This window comes from Apodemus sylvaticus, chromosome 3 (assembly GCF_947179515.1).
Source record: "Apodemus sylvaticus chromosome 3, mApoSyl1.1, whole genome shotgun sequence".
NCBI classification, from domain to species: Eukaryota; Metazoa; Chordata; class Mammalia; order Rodentia; family Muridae; genus Apodemus; species Apodemus sylvaticus.
Window position 1 is genome coordinate 60690773 of NC_067474.1, and position 24162 is coordinate 60714934.

At 37.2% G+C, this 24162-nt stretch overlaps 1 protein-coding gene and 1 non-coding gene across 4 annotated transcripts in view; both read left to right on the forward strand.

The window, feature by feature from the left end:
• Tgfbr1 (transforming growth factor beta receptor 1) overlaps positions 1 to 24162 on the forward strand; it is a 56691-nt gene that overhangs the window by 12031 nt on the left and 20498 nt on the right. For 2 of the 3 annotated variants that reach the window (XM_052176463.1, XM_052176466.1), the window contains exons 2-3: positions 19971 to 20216; positions 22643 to 22885. In XM_052176463.1, the coding sequence (XP_052032423.1) occupies positions 19971 to 20216; positions 22643 to 22885 (489 nt within the window). The remainder of the gene's footprint in view (positions 1 to 19970; positions 20217 to 22642; positions 22886 to 24162) is intronic. The other variant, XM_052176464.1, reaches the window with a different exon arrangement.
• LOC127682016 (U6 spliceosomal RNA) lies at positions 23646 to 23752 on the forward strand. The gene has a single exon (XR_007977319.1). It is a non-coding gene; the product is annotated as a U6 spliceosomal RNA (small nuclear RNA).

Consider the following 24162-nt stretch of genomic DNA (forward strand, 5'->3'; position numbering starts at 1 on the left):
CTAATAGACATATTTGAGAGCACTGAGCATGGAGGATGTAGCCGAGCCTACTCAGAATATAGAGACAAAAGTATATACTACTGTGGCTTTTCGTGTGTGTGTGTGTGTGTGTGTGTGTGTGTTTGTGTATTTTTTGCTTGATTTATTCATTTCCAAATTGAACTGTAATGTGCTCTAATTGAGTCTTTTTGTTTAGCTTATGGCTGTTGATTTGAGTATTCTCCAATTGAGAAACTGACATTTTAATTTTGTTATTCAGTGTGCAACAGATTTAAATAAAACATCAAGATGGTCTATTGTAGATTTCCTTCAACAGTAATTATATGTAATTATTTTTACCAAAATAAACAAGTTAAAATAGTTTTGATTATTTTATGTAATTTTATATTTGGAAAAAGATTACAAACCAGGGGCCAATTTGCTTGTATTCCTCAGTGAGGAAATATACTCTAATTGCAAGCTTCACACGGGTTCACAAACTAGGTCCTGGTAATGACAAATGACTAGAGACAAAGCATGATGTGATGGATTTCTTTCTTCTTTCTGTACTGTGAATTGAACCTAGGACTCACTCATGCTAGGCAAGTGCTCTACCACTGAGTTTCATCTATCCCCAGCTAAGAGACATCTATCTACCCTTACCCCTTTTTAAAAACTGTTTTATTGTTGCTGTTTGTTTGTTTAACTTTGGAAAAACAGGGTCTTACTCAGTTGCCCAGCCTGGCTTTGAACTTGTGGTCCTACTATTTCAAGTAGCTGGAACCTATAAGCCACCAGGCCTGGATTATGGATTGCTTTCTTATGAAGAAATACTCCCCCCCCCCTTCTCTTCTATTATTTTGCTTTCTTTGTTCTATTTTGTGATCTTCTTTCTTGTCTTTATTGTTTATTGTGCCCCTGCACTCAGTGATCACTTTTGGGCCTTCCATGTTATCTTTTTATTAAACAAAAAAGGCCAATTAAATGGTTTAATTAGATCTCATCTATCACTTCACTCTTTTTGAGCCCCAGTTAGTCTGGAACTGTTATATAGACCATGTTGACCTTGAACTCTCAGAGATGCACCTGGCTAAGCTTCTTGAGTGCTGGGATAGAGTCAAATTCAGCTTGCCTTTATTTTATGATGGGAAATTGAAAGAAGGAATGGGGTTGGTGGGGAGGGAGTAGACATCAGGCAGAAATATCAGAATTAGGGGTACATTGCAAATAGTGTGTCCCAAGGAAAAAGTCTGCCTAAGCAACTGGATGTTTTCTCTAGTTTAGCTTGGAGTCCCTGGACTGGGAAAACAAGTCTTACAGAATAAATGGGTGTGATCACCTGTGATCTGTGTATCCTAAAGCATAGCTAGAGCTTAGTAATTGTTGGCTTGTATATAACTGTCACTGTTATGAAAGAAGAATCTTCTGTGCTGTATCTTTACTTCTCCAAGCAATACCAAGGCCTTCATTTCTCTGACCCTAGCAGGTCGTTATGTTTCTCCCACTACTGCAGGCTTTCTTCAATAACCACTTGTTAGCAGCAGTTGGAAGCATGTCATATTCTTACTGCCAAGTTTCTTAACATCTAGGTTTCTGCTTTTGAAAACTTACTCTCATCCAAGAGTAAGCCTAAACTATGTGTATAGTTTAAGCTTAAGGGGCAAGTGTCTTCCCCAAAGGAGTTCAGTTACCATGAGGTAGTTGCTTCCTTACTTTGTAAGACAGCCTCAGTTAAATGTTGTCCTTATAAGAGTTGTCTTGGTCATGGTGTCTGTTCATAGCAGTAAAACCGTAAGATACATGGCTTAGTTTGTTATGTTCTTGTAGGAGGAACTGTAGCTGCTTGCTTTTACACTTTGTTGTGGGAGATGAATATTTCAGATGAGAAAAGGCAACAACATACAGGCTAGTATAACTCCTATGTGTTGCCATTTACTGAATTTCCAAGCTTTCTAATCATTCCTAGCTACCATCTGGTTTTACTAAGTTCAATATCATTTTCACTCTGCAAATAAATGTGAGTTAAATAAAGCTAAAATACTGAGAACCAATCCAGGGTAGAATGAATTTGCTTCAGTAGAGCAGGTACTATGAAGAGTTGACTATTGGAAGTGCTATTTTTTTTTTATATTAAAAGGCTTGAAGAATTACTTAACACTATAAATTGTACATATGTACCTTTAAAAAATAAAATTACAGAGCAAATTTAAGCCATGAATACTTAATAAATATGAAAGGTTTGAAAATTTTCTTAGATTTTATTAATGCACAAAGAGGTCTGCAAATCTACTTGCTTCCCCTACCCCCAAGGAATCCTTAAAATGCTATCAAAATAATATAATAAATAAAAGGCAAATCTGATAAGAAGAAAAGATAGAAAAGATAAGATTAATACCAGACCAAGTGACAGTGAACCTGTGCAGCCTTCGGTAAGAGGCGTTTATGTTAAGAGAGGCCATTCCCTGTGATGCACTATTAGTCTTTATATAGATAGTAAAATACGTACATAGGACTGAAAGTGTTAAAATATAAGGCACATAACACAACTGTAGATAAAGAAAAGCAGGATTCAAATTAGAGAAAAAAGAGTTAATGAATTCTAATTTTGCAATCATAAATAGCATTCTTTCAGAATACTACTGGATTTCCAAGGAAGTTTACCATTCAAAGGTCTACAAAGAACACTCCGATTAGAAATTAACAATAACCTAAATAAAGTCAACTAAATGTGTTTACTTGGAAATTTTATATTTTCTCAGTAATCCTTTGGTTAAGAGAAATTTAGTTACAGAAATCTAGAAATGAATGTGTACTCTCCATATCAGAACTGGTAGTTCTGATAAAGTAATGCCTAAAGGAAAATTAGAAGGCAAGAAGTTTGAAGATCAAGCTGGAGATTGAAAATTTTGGTAAAGCAAAGAAAACAGAAGTACAGGAAAAATATTTGATCAATAAACTACTAAATTGTTTTTGTTAAACATTAAAATAGATATTTGGTAAATTTTAAAAAGGAGACTAAGTGAATAGAAAAAAGATAGAAAGGAGAATAGGATAAATAGGTAGATATAAAAATTAATTTTTATTTTATGTGCATTGGTGTTTTGTCTGAATGTATGTCTGTATGTAAGGATGTCAGATCTTGGAGTTAAGAGACAGTTCTGAGACGCAATGTGAGTGTTAGAAATTGAACCCGGGTCCTCTGGGAGATTAGTCAGTGCTTTTAACCACTAAGCCATCTTTCCAGCCCCCAATACATTGTAACTTTAGTTCTAAGGTTGGTGCATTTTATTTATTTACTTGAAACTTTTTATTGATTCTTTGTAAGTATGTGTACTCCAGTCCCACTCATCTTCCTGCTCCCTCATATTTGCCCTTCACTCTTGCCGTTAACCACTCCAAATAAAACACACACACACACACACACACAAAACCACCACCACCACCACCACTAACAACAACATCAACAACAACAACAACAAAACCAAGGCATAAAAAACATCTTACCGTGGAAGCTGTAGTATGTCACAGTGTGTCCCACAGTATACCCCTCTATGCACATATCTCCACTTGCAAATGCCCATTGTAATGAGTCAGTAATCTGATTTGATATCTCTGGCATCTGTAATACCATCAATATTGGATCCTCATTGGGACTCCTCCTGATTACCTTTTTGTTCTTTGTCATGGAGATCCTGCAGCTTTGGATCAACTGGACTGGCCCTTTCACTTATCCCAGCCATTTGCAGCTGGTGAAGATTTTAGGGTGGCCCATTTCAGAGCCCTGATCTGCACCTGAGCAGTAGCTTAGCTGAGATATAGCTAAGCTATATCTCCAAAGAGGTATATCCTTAACCTTTGTAAGTTTTATTATGCAAATTGCTAATAGCTTTTTTTTTTTAAATGAATGTGGTTTTATCTGGGTTTTTGTTTGTTTGTTTGTTCATGTATATTGTCCAAACTGCCTGTTCTAGTGTCATCTCTCCCAAGTGGTTTTCCTTTCTTTAACTTTCTTCATATTTACCGTAGGCATCTTTTTTTCAGAGAGCTTTTCCTTTTATATACTCTCTCTGCACTTTGCATGGCATTCACCAGTAGTGTATTTTGTTCTCCATATGGTATACTAGAGGGCAAGAGTCTTACCCACCACATCCTTGGAATGCTGTTTTCTCTCTCTGTGGGTTATACATGGTCTTGTTTTCTAGGGGAAAAAAGCTTCTAACCACATGACACTATTAGCTCATTTCTTCAACAATGGGTCCCATAGATCCTTAGCTGTTTGCTGGCCCAGGTGTTACTTCCTGTACCCTAAGTCAAAGACAGCTCTGGAAGGTGGTTACTACTTCCGTCTTCTACCTCAGTTCTATCTTATACCTCAGGCCCATAGTCCAGGATGGTCTATTACATCCCACACAGCCAAAGCAGTATCCCGTACAGCTGTTCTTGATTTCCAGAGAGAAAACATCTTCTCTTAAGAATCAGTGTTCAGTCATAATCTAGTACACTTTCTCATTCTTTTTGTTCTTTTTTTTTTTCTAAAATAAATATGAATTTGTTGATGTAGTGCTTAGAACTTTCCTGTATTGTCATCTGTAAAATAACAGACTAGAATCAGTGTAAACATTTTATGGCTAACAAGTTCTGGTATGAACTATTAGTTAGGAGTGTTTTATATAAAGGTACTCCCAGCATCTATTGTGATTTTGGGTTGTAGGCAAAGGTGTATTTCCTGTAGATACCCTCTGGGCTTCCACAGTAAAGTTCTTTTGCCAGCTTGGTTCAGATGTTACTAAAAAATTCCAATAGCAAGATAATAACGCTTGTGAATACCCATTGCTTTTGTGCCTACATTTATATTGTGCTCTTAGTATTGCCTCTTACTAGCTCTGATTATTTGTGTAGCTTCTAAAATGGGTAACAGCATGAAGTAGATGCTCTAAAGAATATTTTTGAATGATTGTGTAACAAATTTGAATTATTAAATGCTTTGAGTACTGTGCTGATATTTAATGTCCAACTCCACATTTAACACAGATCTTCTGAAATTAGTACTGTTACAGAGCATAAGTTGAAAATTTTAGGCTCAAAATAAATCAGTGGCTTTTTTAGATTTACTTTGTGGCTGATAGAATTAGGATTCAGTATAAGTCTTTTGTTTCTGATTTCTGTATGCTTAACAATTATGTTCTTATGCCAACACAAATTGAAATCTGCCAGGTAAAAGTGTTTAGGAGAAAATAAGAAATTTAGATATTGTTTCACCACTCACCATCAGAAACAGAAGTTTCTTGTTTCTTCTTAGGCTCTTATGTAATGCTGGGTACAGCAGCCTGCTTTATGCATACGCAGACTCAGAACTTTACTTCCTGTTCTCTTTCGGCAGTTAACAACTCGATTATTAACATGGTCGTTTCCTGTCCTTACACATGCTGGTAAATCAGTCTTCTCTGTCTGACTGGGTCATACCTGAGGTTCTCATCGCACTGTCATTCACACAGGTTTCTCAGTCATAAATACAGGTGGACATGTATATGTATACATTTTTGTTCTCATCTCCTTAGACTAAATTTTATAGGATGACACAAATGGATTAAAAGGTAACTGTTTAAGGCTGTGTGTGTGTGCCCATGCGTACAAATTTACCTTGCAGAATTAACAAAAGTTTGAAATTGGAATGAGGTAACTACTTCCTAAGGAGAATATGCTGATGTAGAGTTGTGAAGGAAGTATAAAGAAAAGGATGGAATATAAAGAAGCATCTTTTTTTTTCAGTATCATTAGGTAGGTATAATACACTCATCCTTTTGGAAGTTCATAATCTTTCAAATGTATATGTGGTAGCATTTTCTTCTAGTCATCTATTCTAGTCTCCCAGTCCTTTCCTTGGAAGTTGATGTTACTTATTTCTTCCTTTAAATTTATTTATTTATTTATTTATTTATTTATTTATTTATTTATTTATTTATTGTGTGTGTGTGTGTAAGTGTGTAAGGGGGGGTATGCCACTGGTAGAAAGTTGTCTATTGAGGGGTTTACCTCAATAGCCAGAGTAACTTTCTGTTCCTACTTTAATTTTTTGATTCTGTGAGAGTTTATATTCAAGTGACTAATATGTTGTCACTTACTAATACAGTTCATTCTTTGAGAGCTGTTGCCAAATTTCCCAGACCTGATAAGTATATCTTTATCTGGCACTAGTATAGTTTATCTCATTTTGAACTTAAAGGAAGATCTTTATATTAATCCCTTCTAATGTCTCCCCTTGTCTTGGATAGCCTGTTCTTAGTGCCCCTTTCTCTGTTACCAGTTAATACTGGGTTAGCTAATTTCATGAAGCCTTGAGGAAAATAAGTCTTATGGAAAAACAAATGGTTGAGAATTCTGTAATGAGATGTGACTTAAAATTATAAATAATACTTAAGTTATTTGAAAGTGGTAGAAGTAAATGAAATTTTTCTGGGAAAGCTAGATTTTTATTTGAAAGCCCTACATTTAGAGGCAAAATATTTTGTAGACCAGAGATTTTTATTTCACATTTATATGACTATTTTTTTTTTTTTTTTTTTTTTTTTTTTTTTTTTTTACCAAACTCCTTTTGCTATTCTTGCTGCAGTGACTCTAAGGGGGTTGATTTGAAGAAGATTTAGGGCCTAAAAGAACAGCCCAAAGAGGGCTAGAGAGATGCCCTCTTTTGATGTGTCAGCAACAGCATGCTCATATACATAAATAAACCTTAAAAACCAGAAGTTGGGTGTGATGCTTTAATCCAGTACATGGAAGCCAGAAGCAGGCAGATTTCTGTCACTTCAGGGCCAGCCAGAGGCTACATAGCAAGATCTTGTCTCAAACAAAGAATAGACTCTGGTCAGCCCTGTAATTTCATCTGTACTAATATCAGTATATTGAAAGGAGGAAGAGAATCTTCCTGGGATGCTGTACTGAGAGGTAGAAGAAAGGGGAGGGAGAAACGAGGGGAAGGTCTGTCTGCTGAGAGGGGAGATGGTGTTGGGAAAGTAAATGGCTCAGAAGAATTGGAGTAGAGGACTAGGTGGGAAGAAGGGGCTGGCTTTCGTGCCTCAAAGGATTTGTCAGGTACAGATAGGATTTATCCCTCTCATACTGTACAGTAAAGAAAGATACCCAAGGGGACTGCTCTCTTTTTATTTGAGTCACTTTATTTGACACAATAGGAGTTTGGTATCTGTTAATCTTTCACATCAAGGTCTCAAAACTCTGACTTACTCTGGAATATTTGAAAACCTCACTGTAAGTAATTATATTCCTGATATCAGTCTGAGTATTTTTTCTTGAACATAGTATTTTTCTTTTAGTGTGGAATTGGAGTGAAATCTATGTACAGACATTTAATAACCATCACAATTATAGTTGCAGGAAAACAATCAGTGCAAATAATTAATGTGATGATTTAATGAACAATACCATCTGTGGCTGTCCCTATTAACAAGTGTACAGTGAAAACAGTAAACTAGACTACCGCTCTAGAAAAGTTTGTGAAATTAGAACCTTCTATGGCTATCTCTCTTGGGAGTTGTTGGACCAGCCTGAAACTGTAGCGAGGTTTGCAGAGGTTTGTGAGTTGCCAGAAGAGCCAGGAGCTATCCTGGGAACTTTGGTTTGTATTAGGTGTCTGCTAATAAGGAGATTGTTGGCTGTGAGGCAGATAAAGGAAATAATGGTTTTTCTTGATAGAGAGATCTGCTTCACAAGTTTCTTAGGAATTCTGATAGGCTTTTGTTTATATCTTAGCAATTCTTCTGTTTCTGTCTGAGTATAGCCTGACCTGTCATTTAAGACATTATCAGTGCCATTTTGGGGGACCCATTTAGTTGGAATATCCATCCTATCTTACCTTCTCTGTCCAAGAGGTTGGACTATGATGGTGTTTGTCCTCCTCCTCCATTGTTATTTTTATAGCTTTGATTGTAAAGTATTTCAGAATGTTGAAAGTTCTAGGAAATATACTTCTTGGAATTAAACCTTTGCATAATCCCAGAGATTAGGGGATAGAAACCAGGTTGGACAGTATAGTAGGAAGGTACTAAACATTGAGTTTTTGTTTTTTTTGTTTTTTTTTTTTGTTTTTGTTTTTTGTTTTTTTACTTTGCAATCAATAAAAAAAAATATCAGGCTAGGGATCTAAATGTGAATCTATCCAGTTGAGCCACAATTGAGTTTTTCGTGTGTGCGTGCGTGCTCGGTGTGTGTGCCAGAGGCCTCTTCAATTGTTTTTCACCATTTTTTTTTTTTTGAGACAGGATCTCTCATTGAACTTGAAGTACACTAGTTTAGCAACACTGACTGGCTTGCAAGTCCAAGCTCCTCCTCCTCCTCCTCAAGTATTAGGATTGCAGACATGTGCCACCATACCAGACTTTTACATGGGTACTGGAAATCTGAGGTCATTCGTGTTCATGATGATTTTCCAGAGGGGATTTGTATCCATCTGTGTAACCTAAGCACAGTAATTGCTGTTAATCATTATGGGTCTCTTAACTTGATTTCTTTGTAAATGACAGAACTGAATTACAAACTTTGAGTTTTATAAAGTTGTATCAATCTAGATGAATTCTGATGAATATATGAAAAAAACTTCAATGTAAATTTAAGCACATCATTTGGAAAATATATTTTATTGTATTGATAAATAGAGTTGCTGTTAACATGTTTTTTTTTATTCACTTATATCTGTATGTTTATGTAATTAGTTTACTATGTGTTAGCCTACAGTGCCTGACTTGATGTTATTGAGATCAGCTAGGTTGGAGTTGGAATTATGTTGATTTTGTTGTTAAACCATTGTGGTTAGTCTTGAACCATTATTGCATTTGATTATCTTAGAGTATTTAGGATTCAACAACTAAAGATGAAATCCTGCAGCTGAGGAAAATCCCATTAGTATACCTTTCACATCTTTACTGATACAGGACATTATATACTTTCTCCAAGTTCCGATTGGTATATCCTGTAAAGCTTTTCTTGCTATTTTTTCTGTTTCATGGTGTACCTCAATGTCTCAGTAGAACAGTCCAACCTAGAAGAGTAGACAGCAAGAAATAATAAATATCAAAGTAGAAATTAATAAAATAGAGATCAAATGAGCACTGCATATAGTCAGTTGAAGGACTGGGTTTGTTTGTTTTTAATTAATTATTTACATTCCAGCCATTGCCCTCCCCCCTCCCAAAGAGCTGGTCTTTGATAAAAATAAAGTTGACAAACTTGTAGCCAAACTAAATAAAAGAAGTGGTGATCCAAATTAATAAAATTAGAGATGTAAAAGGGAGTATATTATCCAGTGAAATCCAGAGGCTTACTAGGGGATACTTTTGATATATGTTAATTGACATAGGGCCTGCAAAAGTAAAAGGATATGCACAACTTAAGATACCCATACATAATAAACAATAAGATCGAAGTAGCAATGAAGTCTCAACAAAGAAGCCCAAGGCTCTACAGTCACTGTCAAATTTCAGCAAATCTCTAAGGAGGAGCTAAGACCAATGCTTCTCAGACTTTTCCATAAGAGAGAAATGGAAGGCACCTCAACACACCCATTCTACAAAGCCAGCATCACTCTGATACTAACACTGGACAAGGATATAACCAATAAAAGAAAGTGATTGATTTCTTTGATGAATATATAAAAAAAAAACTTGAATAAATTCTTATAGGCCCAAATGAAGACTACATTGAGATCATATACCATGAATAAGTTGACTTTTTTTCCAAGAATGCAATATTGACTTAACCTATGGAAATCAGTAAATATATAGAAATAAGGACAGAAATCACATTATCTTCTTAATAGATAACAGAAAGGGCCTTCTACAGAATTTAGTATACTTTCATGATAATAGCTTTGAAGAATCTGTAAATAAGACCATACCAGAATATAACAAAGGCTATATAATAAAGACTATAGGCATATCCTCTGAAGTAGGACTCAGGAGCAGACAAGAATGTTCACTGTTTCTCACTTTCCAATATAGTGCTTGAAGTCTTAGCTAGAGCAGTAATACACAAGAAAAGGGAAATAAGTAGGAAAAGATGTCAAGCTAACTTATTTTCATACCTTCTGATCTTTTAATTTAAAATACCTTGCAGATTCCACCAAGTAACTTAGACTGGGAAAACACTTAACCAAGCAACAGGATGCAAAATTAACATACAAAAACAAGACAGTATCTTTTCTACATATCCATAACAAACATGCTGAGAAAGAAATCCTGGAAGAAGTTCCATTCATAATAGCTCTAACAAACAAAAAACACATAAGAATAAATTTAACAAGTGAGATAAAAGAACCAGAATAAAGAAAAGGAGAAAGACATCCCACACTAACCAAGATTAAGAGAATTAATATTGTGAAAATGACAATTTTACCAAAAGTGATGTACAAATTCAGAACAATCTCCATCAAATGGTAGTCTACAGATGGCATTTTTTCCTATAGCTATAAAAAATAATTTTAAGTTTTTCATATAGATGCACAGAAGACTTCCAAATAGCAAAAGCAATCCTTAGCAGAAAGAGTAGTGTTGGAGATTTCAGTGTCTGATGTAAAATACTATGTAGCCATAATAGCAAGCTGTATAGTACTGACAGGGTCATGGGTTGTGACCCTGGAGTAGAATAAGAAGACACAGATGTAAATATACGAAGTAACATTTGTAAACAGAGGTTTACAAATATGAAAAGGTTTTAACAAATGACACCTATAAAATCATTTCAGACTAGAGTGGAGATTGTAACTCCTGAAACTGTTAGAGGAAAACCAGTAAAACACTTCAAGGTACAGATTGTATTAGGTACATTTCTATTGCTATAGTAAAATATCCTGACAGAAACACGGGAGAAAAGGTTTAATTTGGTCCCCAGCTTGAGGGTGTAGTTTATCATGTCAGGGAAGTCATGGCACCTCAGGAGCCTGAGGCAGTTGGCCAAGTTGTACTACAGTCAGGAAGTCAAGAGTGAGGAATGTCTGTGTTCAGTTGCAGTTTGCCACCCCACGTGCCAGTCACACTTAGGCTGGTATAGATAGTCCTTCATAGACATTTGTAGATAATCCCTCACAGGCATGCCCGGAGGCTTGTCTCGTAGGAGATACTAGATCCTGTCAAGTTGACACTCAGTATTAACCATCATATACATATAGTCAGGAACTTTCTGTGATAGATTCCAGTAGCACAGGAAGTAATACAAGAATTAATAAGTGGGAATATATGAAATTAAAAACTGTACAATGAAGGCTACAATCAGAAGAACAGAGAAGACCTACAAAATGGGGCAGGGAGGAGGGCAACTATGTATCAAACAGTATCAGGAGTCTGATATTTAAAATACACAAAGAACTTCAAAAATTAAACACCAAAAAAAAAAAAAGTACCTAGTTAATAAGCAGGCTACTGAATGAACAGTCGTCAAAAGAAAATAAACAAGAGGTCAATAAATACTTAAGACAGTACTCAACATTTTTAGCTACATAATATAGAAAATGAATATTGGAACTGCTTTTTGAGATTATATCTCACCCCAGTCAGAACCAAATAACAATAAATAGTAGCAAGAATGTGAAGAAATGGGCACCCTCTCATTCACTGCTTTTCAAGTGTAGACTAGTGTAGCCACTATGGGAGTCAGTATGTAAGTTCCTCAAACAAACAAACAAGCAGACAAACACAACCCCCAAAAACCCTGAAAATAGAAATACTGTATGATCTAGCCATACTACTCCTGGGTAAACGTACAAAGCACTTTGTCTCTTAGTACAGATGTCCTGGTATATCCTTCAGAGAAAGTGACTACTAGTTTAGCAGACAATGAAGGATTAATGTCCTCAGTCAGATGTGGAAAAGGTAATATTTTAGGAGGCAAGGATGGGAGTACATCTTTTACTAAGGGTGGAGAGACTACTTCCTCAGGTGAAATAAATCCTTGAGAATCTGAGAGTTAAGTTCAGCTTGAATAGGGTCCTCCCACACATTCCCCATCCCATTTTCTACCAGTTAATGCCCTTTAACTGTTGACATCCTCTGAACCTGGTACTTGAATTTTCGCTGTAATTTAGCCAACCTTTCAGTTTGATTTTCTGTAACTTGAGCTCTGTGGCTGCTAGAGAGAGGATTCTCTTCCAGAAACACTTAGAAACCTTTAGATTGTTTATGCACATCTAGAGCCCATCAATTTTATCAGAGTTCATTGCTGTCTTTCACTGTAGTCTGATATGCTAGAAGTTGGTTTATTTTATCATGGAACATTCTTTTCCTTTGTCAATTTAATCAAGAAATCCTAGGAACAATCATCAAACATCATAATTTTCCTTATTTTTCCAAAGTTTGCCAAAAGTTTCATATAAAGCCACCAAATCTATTACATCTCACAACTAGTGAATCAGGATAATCAAGTTTAAGCTTGTAAACTATTCATACCATGGGTTTTCAGTATTCTGAGCTCCCAGGAGAGCTTCAGTGACTGTGTTGGTCACTGAAGTTAAGTATCCGAGTCTATTTCAGATACTTAAAATATTCGTCCTTATACTTCTGTTCCTTTAGACCCCACTTCTGGTACCAGTTTTTATATTAAGTAGGGTTACTGTTGCTGTGATAAAACACCACAACCAAAAACAAGTTGGGGAGGAAAGGATTTTATGCTTTTATATCAAGTAAGGCAGGACAGGAACTCAATAGGTCAGGAAGCTGAAGTCAGGAGCTAATGCAGAGGCCATGGAGGAGTGCTGCTTACTGGCTTACTCCACATGGTTTGCTTATAGAAGCTAGAACCACCATTCCCACATATGTCTTATGAAGGCATTTTCTCAGTTGAGGTTCTCTTCTCTGGTTACTCTAACTGGGTAAACATAAAAGCTGACATAAAACTAGCAAGGATAACAGAGGTATTTGTGTAGGTATAATGTTACTGTATAAAATTATTCTTATATTATTCAAATGCTGGTTTCTCTGCTACCATATCTTGTTGCAATTTGGACATGACATTATAATGCTTATTCTGAGTATCTCCTAATTCAGGTTTGTATAAACATTGCTCTCCATTTATTCTCTGACTTGTCAATAGAATCAGCCAGTGGCTACACAGAAGAGACAGTAGGGCTGGGCTTCTTCCAGCCAGGGGAAGGAGTGGGGGTAGGGGTAAGAAAAGTGGGGAAGAAGGGACTTGCTACTATGAAGAAGTTTGGAGAGACAGCATGGAAAAACACCTAAAGCCTAGAACCAGACCAATAATAAAATGCAAATTATCTCAGGGATTTTGACTGGAAAGTAACCAGATTAGCTTAGAGGATTAGAATAGATCAATGACTGCCAGATTATTGTGTTGTAAAGCTAATTAAATACATCTTATAATGAATGTCTCATTTATTTGGGAGCTAGTCAAGGATAAAGAAAAACTGACACTTTAAAAAATGCATTTACATACTTGAACATTCATGTTTGTAGCTGCGCTTTTCATAACAGCCAAAGAATGTAACCCATTCAGATGTCCATCAGCAGATAAATGCACAAAAACAGAGTCCATGTATATAGTGGAATTTTGTTCAGCAGTATCCATTTAAAAAATGGATAGAACTATAAATCATGTTAAGTGAAGTAAGCCAGACACAGAATGACAGACGCTGTTTTCTCTCAGTGTGAGACCTGGATTTTTAACATGTGTGTGATCTAGAACAGGGACTGTCAGAATGAGAAGGATCTTACTTAAGAATGTAATGGAATATGTTAGAGGACACGAGTGAATTGCAATTTAGTATAATGATACATATGTGTGAAAATGCAATAATAACATCCATTACTTTGTATACTGACTTAAATTATTTAAAAATAGAAACTAAGACCTAGTTTAATTAAAAATATTTTAATTACGTTTTTATTTGGGATGTGGTACTTATAAGAGGAAATGTACCACTGCACATGTGTTAGTCAGAGGACAACTTAAAAGAGTCAGTTTTCTTTGTCTACCATGTGGGTTTTGGTATCAAACAGAGGTCCCCAGACTTGGTGGGAAGTGGCAAAAAGCAACTGAGCATTTTGCCAGCCCCACTTTTACTTTAGAAAATTATTTGTGTGTACTATGGGGGTGTATAAGTACATGTGTATCACTGTGAGTGAATAGAGATCAAAAGACAATTTTGGGAGTTGCCAGCCCAAAGCCCTATTTTAATAAAAGAGGAGAAGGTGGAGGCTGGAGAGATGGCTCAGTGGTTAAGAACATACTATTCTGTTAGAAGACTGAGTTCTGTTCCCAGTACTCATATCAGGTGTGCACAGCAACCTATAACCCTCCCTTCTTGCCTCCCCAAGCACCCATATGCACATGATATACAAACATACACATGATGGGAAAAAATTAAAATTAAAAAGGCGAGTGAGATAACCTGGATCTATTTAATAATAAAATCAGTTATAATTTTAGGGGGAGGTAAAGTGTTGAGTTTTGAACCCAAGGTCACTGGGCAGTGGTGGTGCACTCCTTTAATCCCAGTACTTAGGAGGCAGAGGCAGGCAGATTTCTGAGTTCCAGGCCAGCCTGGTCTACAGAGTGAGCTCCAGGAGAGTCAGGGCTACACAGAGAAACCCTGTCTGGAAAAACAAACCAAAAAACAAACCAAGGCCTTGCACATGCTAGGCAACTGCATTACCACAGACTACATCCCTAACCCTTGATTTTTTTTTTTTTGAAACAATCTTACTGTGTGTGGAACATGGAACTCAGGCTATTGTGGAAGGTTGGAGCCTCTTGCCTCTGCCTTCTAAGCACTAGCATTGCAAGTGTGCACTACCACACTTAGCTTACAGACTTCAACTTGTAAGAAATGAGAATTAAGATGTATGTTCATGAGAATCGGTTTCTGTTTTAATTTACATAAGCTATTTTCCTAGTCATATGTCTCAGTCACGGTTTCTATTACTGAGACGAAACACCATGGCCAAAACACAAGTTTAGCTTACATTTCCAGATCACAGTCCATCATTGGAGGAAGTTAGAACAGGAACTAACGCAGGGCTGGAGGCAGGAGCTGATGCAGAGGCCTTGGAGGAGTGCTGCTCACTGGCTTGCTTCCCCTGGCTTGCTCTTACAGAACTGAACTACCAACCCAGGGACAGCACCACCCAAATGGGCGGGGCCTTCCCCCTTGATCACTAATTGAGAAAATGCTTTATAGCTGGATCTCATGGAGGCATTTCCTCAACTGAGGCTCCTTTCTCTGTGATGACTCTAGCTTGTGTCAAATTGACACACAAAACCAGCCTGTATTCAATCATCTGATTTAGACTGGGAAAATGGAACTTTAAAATTCCCTCAAGATAAAAACTCTTGTCTGGATAAGCATTGATGTTAATATTGTCTGGTGACCTTTCTTATTGAAAGACTTAATGAGAAGCCCTTCAGCATTGGCTTTTTATCAAAATTTCATCATATGTAGACCCCTTTGAAATGAAAAGTGCAAAACATATTTTTCACACTGTTCCTTAAATCATAGACATGAAACTAGAAAACATAAAACTTGATGTTTTGGGTTTATTTATAATTATAAATTAAATCTGTAAATTAGACTCAAAGACAACTACAAATAACAGAATGCAAATTAGTACAAGTATTTGGTGTGACAATTGATGATTCTGTTTTATTGTAGAAATAAGATGACCTTAGGTCTGATTCTATTTTTGTATTTGTTTCACTGTTCTAACTGCAGTGATAATAAATGCTGCAACTGGCTACTCTCATCAGTAATGTTCAAGATAGTATTAATGACCTCAGGGCTTATTGGGAAGTTCAGGATAATGAGATCTCATACGTAACCAAAACACTTGCTAGTAAACAGTCCTCAAATATCTGTTTTAAAGAGATATTTTGTTTACTGGAAGATGTGGCTCATATTATACTATTATTGAAGTCTTCACTAAATGGTTTTCTAAACCAGTTGTTGGAAGTTAGAACAAAAAATGTTGAATATCACAGCCATATATACTGCTAGTGAATGTTTTCAAGGTGTCCTACAAAGAAAGAATTTAGGTAAGGCTTGCATGGACTCAGGGCACTGACTGTTTTAACTCTACCAGGTTTACATTGTGCTGTGCTTCTGTGATTTAAGCGTTACTTATATGTTTTTATTGTATGCATATTGTGAAGCTGTCTGTATGTAAAGTGTGCCACAAGGACACTTGACCTGAATGAGTTTTTCACATAACTGTAGAAACAGCAGTGAAAGCTTTGTAATACATGGTGGTTACTCAGGATCCTGTTTATCATTGTTGATAGACAATCTTTGGAATGAAAATGTGTATGTAACTCATAGACTACATTTCTCGCCTTGATGTTTGTGACCTCTTGTTTGGACAACTATTTAGCAAATGTATTTTTCTGATACTATCTAGAGGTCCAGAATAAAACAAAACAGCTAAACACAGCCCTTCCTAAAGTAAGGAGACACTAACAACAAACTATATAGATAGATTTGCATGCATCTTCAAGGTATGCAGAGGTATGTGGGGACAAATGAAACAAACCCCAGTGTCTGAAGGGGAGAGGCTAAGATCACTTGTGGAAAGGATCTTTGAATAGGATCTTGAAGTGTAATCTTGAAGGAGGAAGAGGCAGAAAAGAAGTAGAATTTGACTAGGCAGAGAGAAGAACTAAATCTTGTTGCCAAAATCAACATCATATTGATCTTTTTTTAACAGTGTTCGGTCTTTTTACTTTTCTTGAATTTCCTTCATACTTTGGTAGAGTTAAGTCAAATGACTGGATTCCAAGAAGAAAGAAAATATTCTTTAAATTTACTATTATTATTTATGTGTGAGGAAGTGAACATAGTGGGGGTCAGAGACAACTTTTAGGGGTTGATTCTTTCCTTCCATCTTTTATATAAGTTTTTAAGATTGAAGTCAAGTCAGCAGGTTATGTGGCAAGTGCATCTCGTTGGCTCTGAAGATGTTTTATAATAGTCAAAATAAAACTTTGTTAATTTGCTAGGATAATAGGCAAGTGTGTTGATTGCAGCAGAAACCTTTTTAAGCATGCTTGAAAAGAACCTGGTGTTCCTGAGTTAAGAGTTTAGCTATGAAGTCAGTTCAGGGTCCCCAAACACCACACCCTTAGCTTTGATGATTTGGTAGAAGGACTCACAGTGAGACAGACCATGTTGGAAGACAGAAAACAGTAAAAGGATGTGGGAAGGGAAAGAAGTCAGAAACACAATTTGATTTTCCTAAATTCATCTCAAGCAAGATGTTCCAGATAACAAACTATGCTTACTTAGAGCTTGGATGTTTCCTATATCTAATGAAACCACCTTATGGTTTCACTAGAGAAAGGAATTCTTAGCCTGCTCGCATGGTTCTCTGTGGAGTGGGATTATGTAGGCCTGTAATACCACTATACCACTACACAGGGAGGCTGAGGCAGGAGGATAGCAAATTGGAGGCCTACCTGAGCCACTTACTGAGTCTGTGTCTCAAGATTTTTGAAAATGCAAAAAGGCACCAGGATATGTAGTTCAGTACTTAGTGGTAATGTCTTTGCCAAGCATAATAAGGCCAGAAATTCAAAAAGGTAATCCCTATGTTAATAGAAAGATGTAATCTAGCTCATATATTTATTTGATTTTTTTAAACTTAAATTTTGGGCGGTGGTGGCGCACGCCTTTAATCCCAGCACTTGGGAGGCAGAGGCAGGCGGATTTCTGAATTCGAGGCCAGCCTGGTCTACAGAGTGAGTTCCAGGACAGCCAGAACTACACAGAGAAACCTTGTCTCAAAAAACCAAAAAAAAAAAAAAAAAAAAAAAAAAAAAAGGAAGGATAAACTTAAATTTTAAGATTGCTTAATCTTTAAGCCTTGTAGAGTACATCGTATGAACAATAAAAATACCTCAAGAAACTCACATTTATAGTTTTAGAGTTGTACTCTTCTTGTCCTAGATGAATTTCTGCCTGATTAAACTTTCTGCCTTTGATTCACTTTCACTGTGGCCCATCTTAAGATTCATTCCTTATTGCCTTCCCTAAGGGGAGGGCAACTCCAGGCCTTTGGGATAGTTCTAGGCTGTGTTTCCCTTTGCCACTAGGAAGACTCAGAACTGTTACAGTCATGGATACAAAGTACTACAATGAAAAGATAGAGCTTAAGTTTGACAAAGTGAAAGGTCCCTGGGCTGCAGTTTTGTAGATATTCTGTCCCAGTGGAGCAGGACCCTTCGTTCTCTTAGCAGTGGCAGTGCAGAGCACTGTCATCCAGTGCAGCTCACTTGAGCCTTGGTGGTGTCCAGGGCTCTACTGAGGATCAGCCACTAAGCCATTATATCAGTTAGATTTCTCATTGCTGTGACAAAGTACCTGATAGAAACAAATTAAAGATTGCTATCCTTAGTCTTTAAGGAAGGGCTTAATCTACTGAGTTTTAGAGATTTCGGTTATCTAGTTGGGAAGGGCATGGCAGAGCATCTTAAATGGGTCTTTCTGTTTGTCTCTGTCTCTCTGTCTCTCTAAGGATGGTAACATCCACGTTCAGGGCAGGTACCCCCACCTCCACCCAAAACCTCCTTGCCTTCAGAGGAATGCTTTACAGATCTCTTAGGTAGTTCTCAACCCAATGCGTTTCAGTCCATAGGTTTATAGTCTGCATAACAGCTGAGCTAAGTAAGGACCTAGCCGCCTCCGTTCCAACAAACAGAAGCAGATCTTTCCTGCGACTCACATTGTTAGTACAAACTATCTGGTCAGATTGGTACTGCGTGACCCAAAGCCTTGCACATACAGAAACATTCTTATCAGAGAACATATCCCAGAGGCTCAGCACTCACATCCAGTCGAGGACAGTTCTGAAGATATGCTATTCTTGTGAATATGCTGGGTTGTTTAACTCAGGCCTGCTAAGTAAACTTCCTTGCACAAGCCATTAGCTTTCCTTTGGGCTGCTGTCTGCTTTGCTACTGCATGCGCGCGTGCGTGCGTGTGTGTGTGTGTGTGTGTGTGTGTGTGTGTGTGTGTGTGTGTGTGTATAAAAGACCTTCCTGGTCTCCTCATTGTTGGCCAGTCCTCCTAACTGGTCTTTGCCCTTGCCACTGAGTAGTTGGATTACCTATTGTGTTGTTCATTCAGCAAGAAGTTTTGAATACTGCCCTCAGGCATAGAACCATATATGGTGGATTTCCAGGATGAATATGGGTCTTTTGAATTACAAGAACATATATTTTCTTAGGGGAGGAAATAGTAAAATCAGTATTTCTGGTAAGCTGTGTAAGCTTTGAGGAAGCACTTAACCCCATTAGAGGATATGGGTGTATATGACAGAAGATGTTGGTGACAGCAGACACTTCCATAAAGGGGTCATTCCTAGAGTTGAGTCACAAGATCTAATAGATACAGTGGGCATATAACTAGGTTCCATGTGGCTAGAATATATAAATTGTTGCTGGAATAATCTTCCCTACAGCAGCTGGATACATGTCGTAGGGGCTGCACAGGATGAATAGAAAACCTGTGGCTCAATATGGATCTATTTCTATTACTTCATTACCACAAATCTCCTGAAACTGTGTTTCTAGTCTATAATGAGTTTGTGGCACTATTTTCACACATTGCTCTGCAATCACTTGTGAGGGAGGTGTGTGTGTGTGTGTGTGTGTTATTGTGTAATTTAGTACTAGGAACGAGTATAACTACTGAGTTTCAAATGGGAGGGCAAATGATTGTCTTATCTAAATGAAATTTTGTGGAATGTTTTCTAGGAAGCAAATTTTTGACAGGGGGTGGGTTGGGCTAGGTCAAAATTTCACTAAATTACCTTGACATCTATATATGTGTAATTCTTGGACATTCTAAAAGAGTAATAGAAGTTGTTATTTGAACAGTGCATAAATTATTTTAATAAAAAATATAGTAGTAGTGTAAATGTTAAACTTTTAAACTTAATCTTGGTACTCTTTTATTTTTCTAATAAAATCTTATTCTCTTTCTCTAGCATTACAATGTTTCTGCCACCTCTGTACAAAGGATAATTTTACTTGTGAGACGGATGGTCTTTGCTTTGTCTCAGTCACTGAGACTACAGACAAAGTTATACACAACAGTATGTGTATAGCTGAAATCGACCTGATTCCTCGAGACAGGCCATTTGTCTGTGCACCGTCTTCAAAAACAGGGGTGGTTACTACAACATACTGCTGCAACCAGGACCACTGCAATAAAATAGAACTTCCCACTGCAGGTAAGTTGTTGTATTAGCACCCTTCCCTTCCTTCCTCTAAGATGCTAAAAGAAAGTTAGCCTGCCTACGAATATAGAGCTGCAAGTGTTTATAGAGGTCATCAAGCCTGGCTTGTGGAGGGCAGAGGCGGAGTTACCTGTCCACAGTTACAGATTTAGGAGTAGCCAGGAGCCTGACTCCTGAGTGTGTGTTAGAGAAAGCAGTGCCAGGAGACTCTCAGTGAGATCTGCTATGTCTCCAAGGGTAGCCTCTTCAAAGTGAATTCTAGAATCTCAAAGGGCAACATGTTGTTAGGGTTTTCCTTGCCTTGTCCTCAGTGAATTTCTCATCCCCTGTATGGTGTACCTATATCTTAAGGCAATCCAATCAACAGCCTTTTAGTGGACAGAAATCAAGTGCACCAATCTGAATGTTTTTATTTTGTAACATTTTACCTTATGATCTGTAAGTGTAAATTAATTGTATATGATGTCTAGTAGCACTATGTATTTAATACTTTTTTAAAAGATCCTAGAAGAGTTACAAAAATGGCTTAGCAGTTAAGAGTACCTGTGACTCTTTCAAAGAACCCAGGTTCAATTCCCAGCATCTGTGTGGTGGCTCACAAGTGTGACTCCAGTTCATGGGATCTGATGCCCACTTCTGACCTCAAGCACCAGTCATGGATATGGTGCACAAACATACATATAGGCAAAGCACCCGTACACATAAAATAATACTTACGCCGGGCGGTGTTGGTGCACGCCTTTAATCCCAGCACTTGGGAGGCAGAGGCAGGCAGATTTCTGAGTTCAAGACCAGCCTGGTCTACAGAGTGAGTTCCAGGACAGCCAGGGCTATACAGAGAAACCCTGTTTCAATCAATCAATCAATCAATAAATAAATAAATAAATAAATAGTAAATAGTACATGGTCCTGGTGTAGCTAGTAATTTAAAGCTTAATGAATTAAATGGAAATTTGCCACTTTCTCCAAGTCCTGAATTCTTATTTTAATAGTCAAAGGAATATAAAATGGGAGAAAACCTATATTAATGCTAGCAGATTTGATGGAAGAATGAATACTGCTCATAGGCCAAAACTGTGAGTAATTTCTGTGTGTGTGTGTGTGTGTGTGTGTGTGTACATGCATTCATGTGAATGCACCTATGTCAGAGAATACTTTGTAGGAGTTGTAGGAGTTGGTTGTCTCCTTTGGTTCCTGTGGATGGAGCTGAGGTTATCAGACTCGGTAATAGTCATCTTTCTGCAGAAGTCATCTTGCTGGCCCAGTGTACTTTTTAAGGATGGGGAAAAGCCCTAGTGCATTTAACACTAATTACCAAAAAAAAAGGAGGAAAATGTTCAGACTTTCCACTTTATTCCAGTATAGGGGGCAGTAGATTATAATATATTGATTATCACCCAAAATTCTTAAAGTAAGCTCTTTAGAAAGGCTTTTCTTATACAAAGGTAACAGCTGTATTCAGATAACTAAGTATGCAGTGTATAAGGATTTAAGATCCTTCCTGAAAGAATTGTTAGCATTTTATATGATAAGAAATTAATCTAAATGAAGATGTCAAGAATGAAAAAAGATTATAATATCATATATACTCTTCCTTCCCATTCCTCCCTCTAAACTCTTTCATATACTCTCCACAATTCCTATCTTAAATTCATGGCCTCCTTTTCTTAAGTTTTTGACACATTTAAATGTGTGTATTAATGTATTTTGAAATGAGTAAATATTAATTTATTTGAGATTATAAGAAAATAAATTTAATTAAAAATTCAGTTGGCAAAAATAGTCTAGAAAGAATGTACATACACAAATTATTTTAAAAACAATCCCAATGTTGGAATGCAGAGGTTGGAGAATCCCAAGTTTGAGACCAGCCTGGATGAACTATGTGATAAAACCCTGTCTCACAAAAAGAGAGGGATTTAAAAATCTATAAATAAACTAATAGAATAAAACACAAAAGTAAACAAAGGAAGTCTTAGGCTTTAAAAAGTTGGGGCAAATTTATATACTAAAATATGAGCCTTTGAAGTTTCTCAAGGAAGTTGATAATTTGTAAAAACTTTACTAACTATATTTATATATTTTCTTCTGCTATACATCTGCAGTAGACTTGGAATAAGAAGAAAAGACCAAAGTGCTTTATAAAAAATGAGTTATTAGAAGTTGTTTCAAATAGTCAGTTCCTTTTCCAGCTTACCTGAGGTGGCGAGTGGGGGAGGAGGTCTAGGTGGGGTGAGCTGATGAGTTCAAGGATGACGTAGAAGATGGGCTGGGGTGCTCAGGAAGAGTGACAAGGGAGGCTGGGACCGAAGCCCGTGGGATTGAGTGATAGGCGTGGACACTGGGGAAAGTATGGAGGCTTTGGGAAATGCGAGTGCCACCTATAGTGTTTTGTTTCTCTTGATGTTTGTTTCATTGAGGACCTTTTTCAGAAAAGCCATCATCTGGCCTGGGTCCTGTGGAGCTGGCCGCTGTCATCGCTGGCCCTGTCTGCTTTGTCTGCATTGCACTCATGCTGATGGTCTACATCTGCCATAACCGCACTGTCATTCACCACCGTGTGCCCAACGAAGAGGACCCATCACTAGATCGCCCTTTCATCTCAGAGGGCACCACCTTAAAAGATCTCATTTATGACATGACAACCTCGGGCTCGGGATCAGGTAGTCACTGTTTACCCTTTCTTTCTTAAGAAGTCGTAATAAGTCACTTTTGCTGTTTTATTTAATTAGTTGGTTGGGGCATTTAGCTTAATTTGTTAAAACTTTGGAATAGTATGATTGCAGCCTAATGAAAGTTGTTGAGCTTGCTGTCTGTGTGACTGGATCGTTTAGTATAGATAAATCGGAGCTTGGTTTTACCATTGAAAGAAGTCACTTCCACAGTTGTATAGAGTCCCATGCATCCTCCCCTATGGTACTGGACTCTGAGAGGTAGAAAGTAGGACACCATTTTTACAAAGACAGAGCTGCAGATAAGAAATGCAGCTACTGTCCTGCAGCACGGAGACTGGTCTCCTGGAATTTGGAAGCTGAATAGCCTCTTTCACATGATATGAAATTGTTGTTTTAAGAAAAAATTGTGTGTGTGTGTACACACATGCCTACCAACCACAGTATACGTGTGGAAATCAAAGGACAACTTGCAGGAGTCAGTTCTCTCTTTCCACTGTATGGATCCTGGGAAACAAACTCATGCTATCAGGCTTGGTGGCAAGCTCCTTCACCCACTGAGTGATCAGACTAGTCCGGTTTATTGTTTAAAATTAAACTATTGCATTGTTAGTGACTTTTTTACATCTAAAAGAAAATTTCAAACAAAGAAACAAACAAAAATAGTAGGCCTATTAGTGAATGTGCTATAATGTTTGTTTTTCTCAGTTTTATTTGTTGATTTTTGTGGACTCAGAAATAGACTAGCTGAGTGCTCGCTTCGGCAGCACATATACTAAAATTGGAACGATACAGAGAAGATTAGCATGGCCCCTGCGCAAGGATGACACGCAAATTCGTGAAGCGTTCCATATTTTTTACATCTATATATCTATAATTTTATTAAAAAAAGGAAAAATCAAAAAAAAAAAAAAAAAAGAAATGGACTGGCTGATTGCCAGGATCATCCTGAGATTAGCATAATCATGTTTTGCTTTTAGACCAAAGAGAAAATACCTTTTTTCTTTTTCTTGCCTATGGTTTGGAAGAAGACTAAGAAAATTGTGCCTGCTTTACAGTTTTGGACTTTGGGGACTGGAGAGATGGCTCAGTGCTGAAGAGCAGCTTAAGAGCACTGCTGCTCTTCCAAAAGTCCTGAGTTCTATTCGAAACACCCACATGCTGGCTCACACTGTCTGTAACTCGTCTTGGGATCCAGTGCCCTCTTCTGGTGTATAGATGTACATATAGACAAAATTCCCATATGCATACAATACATAAATAAATTA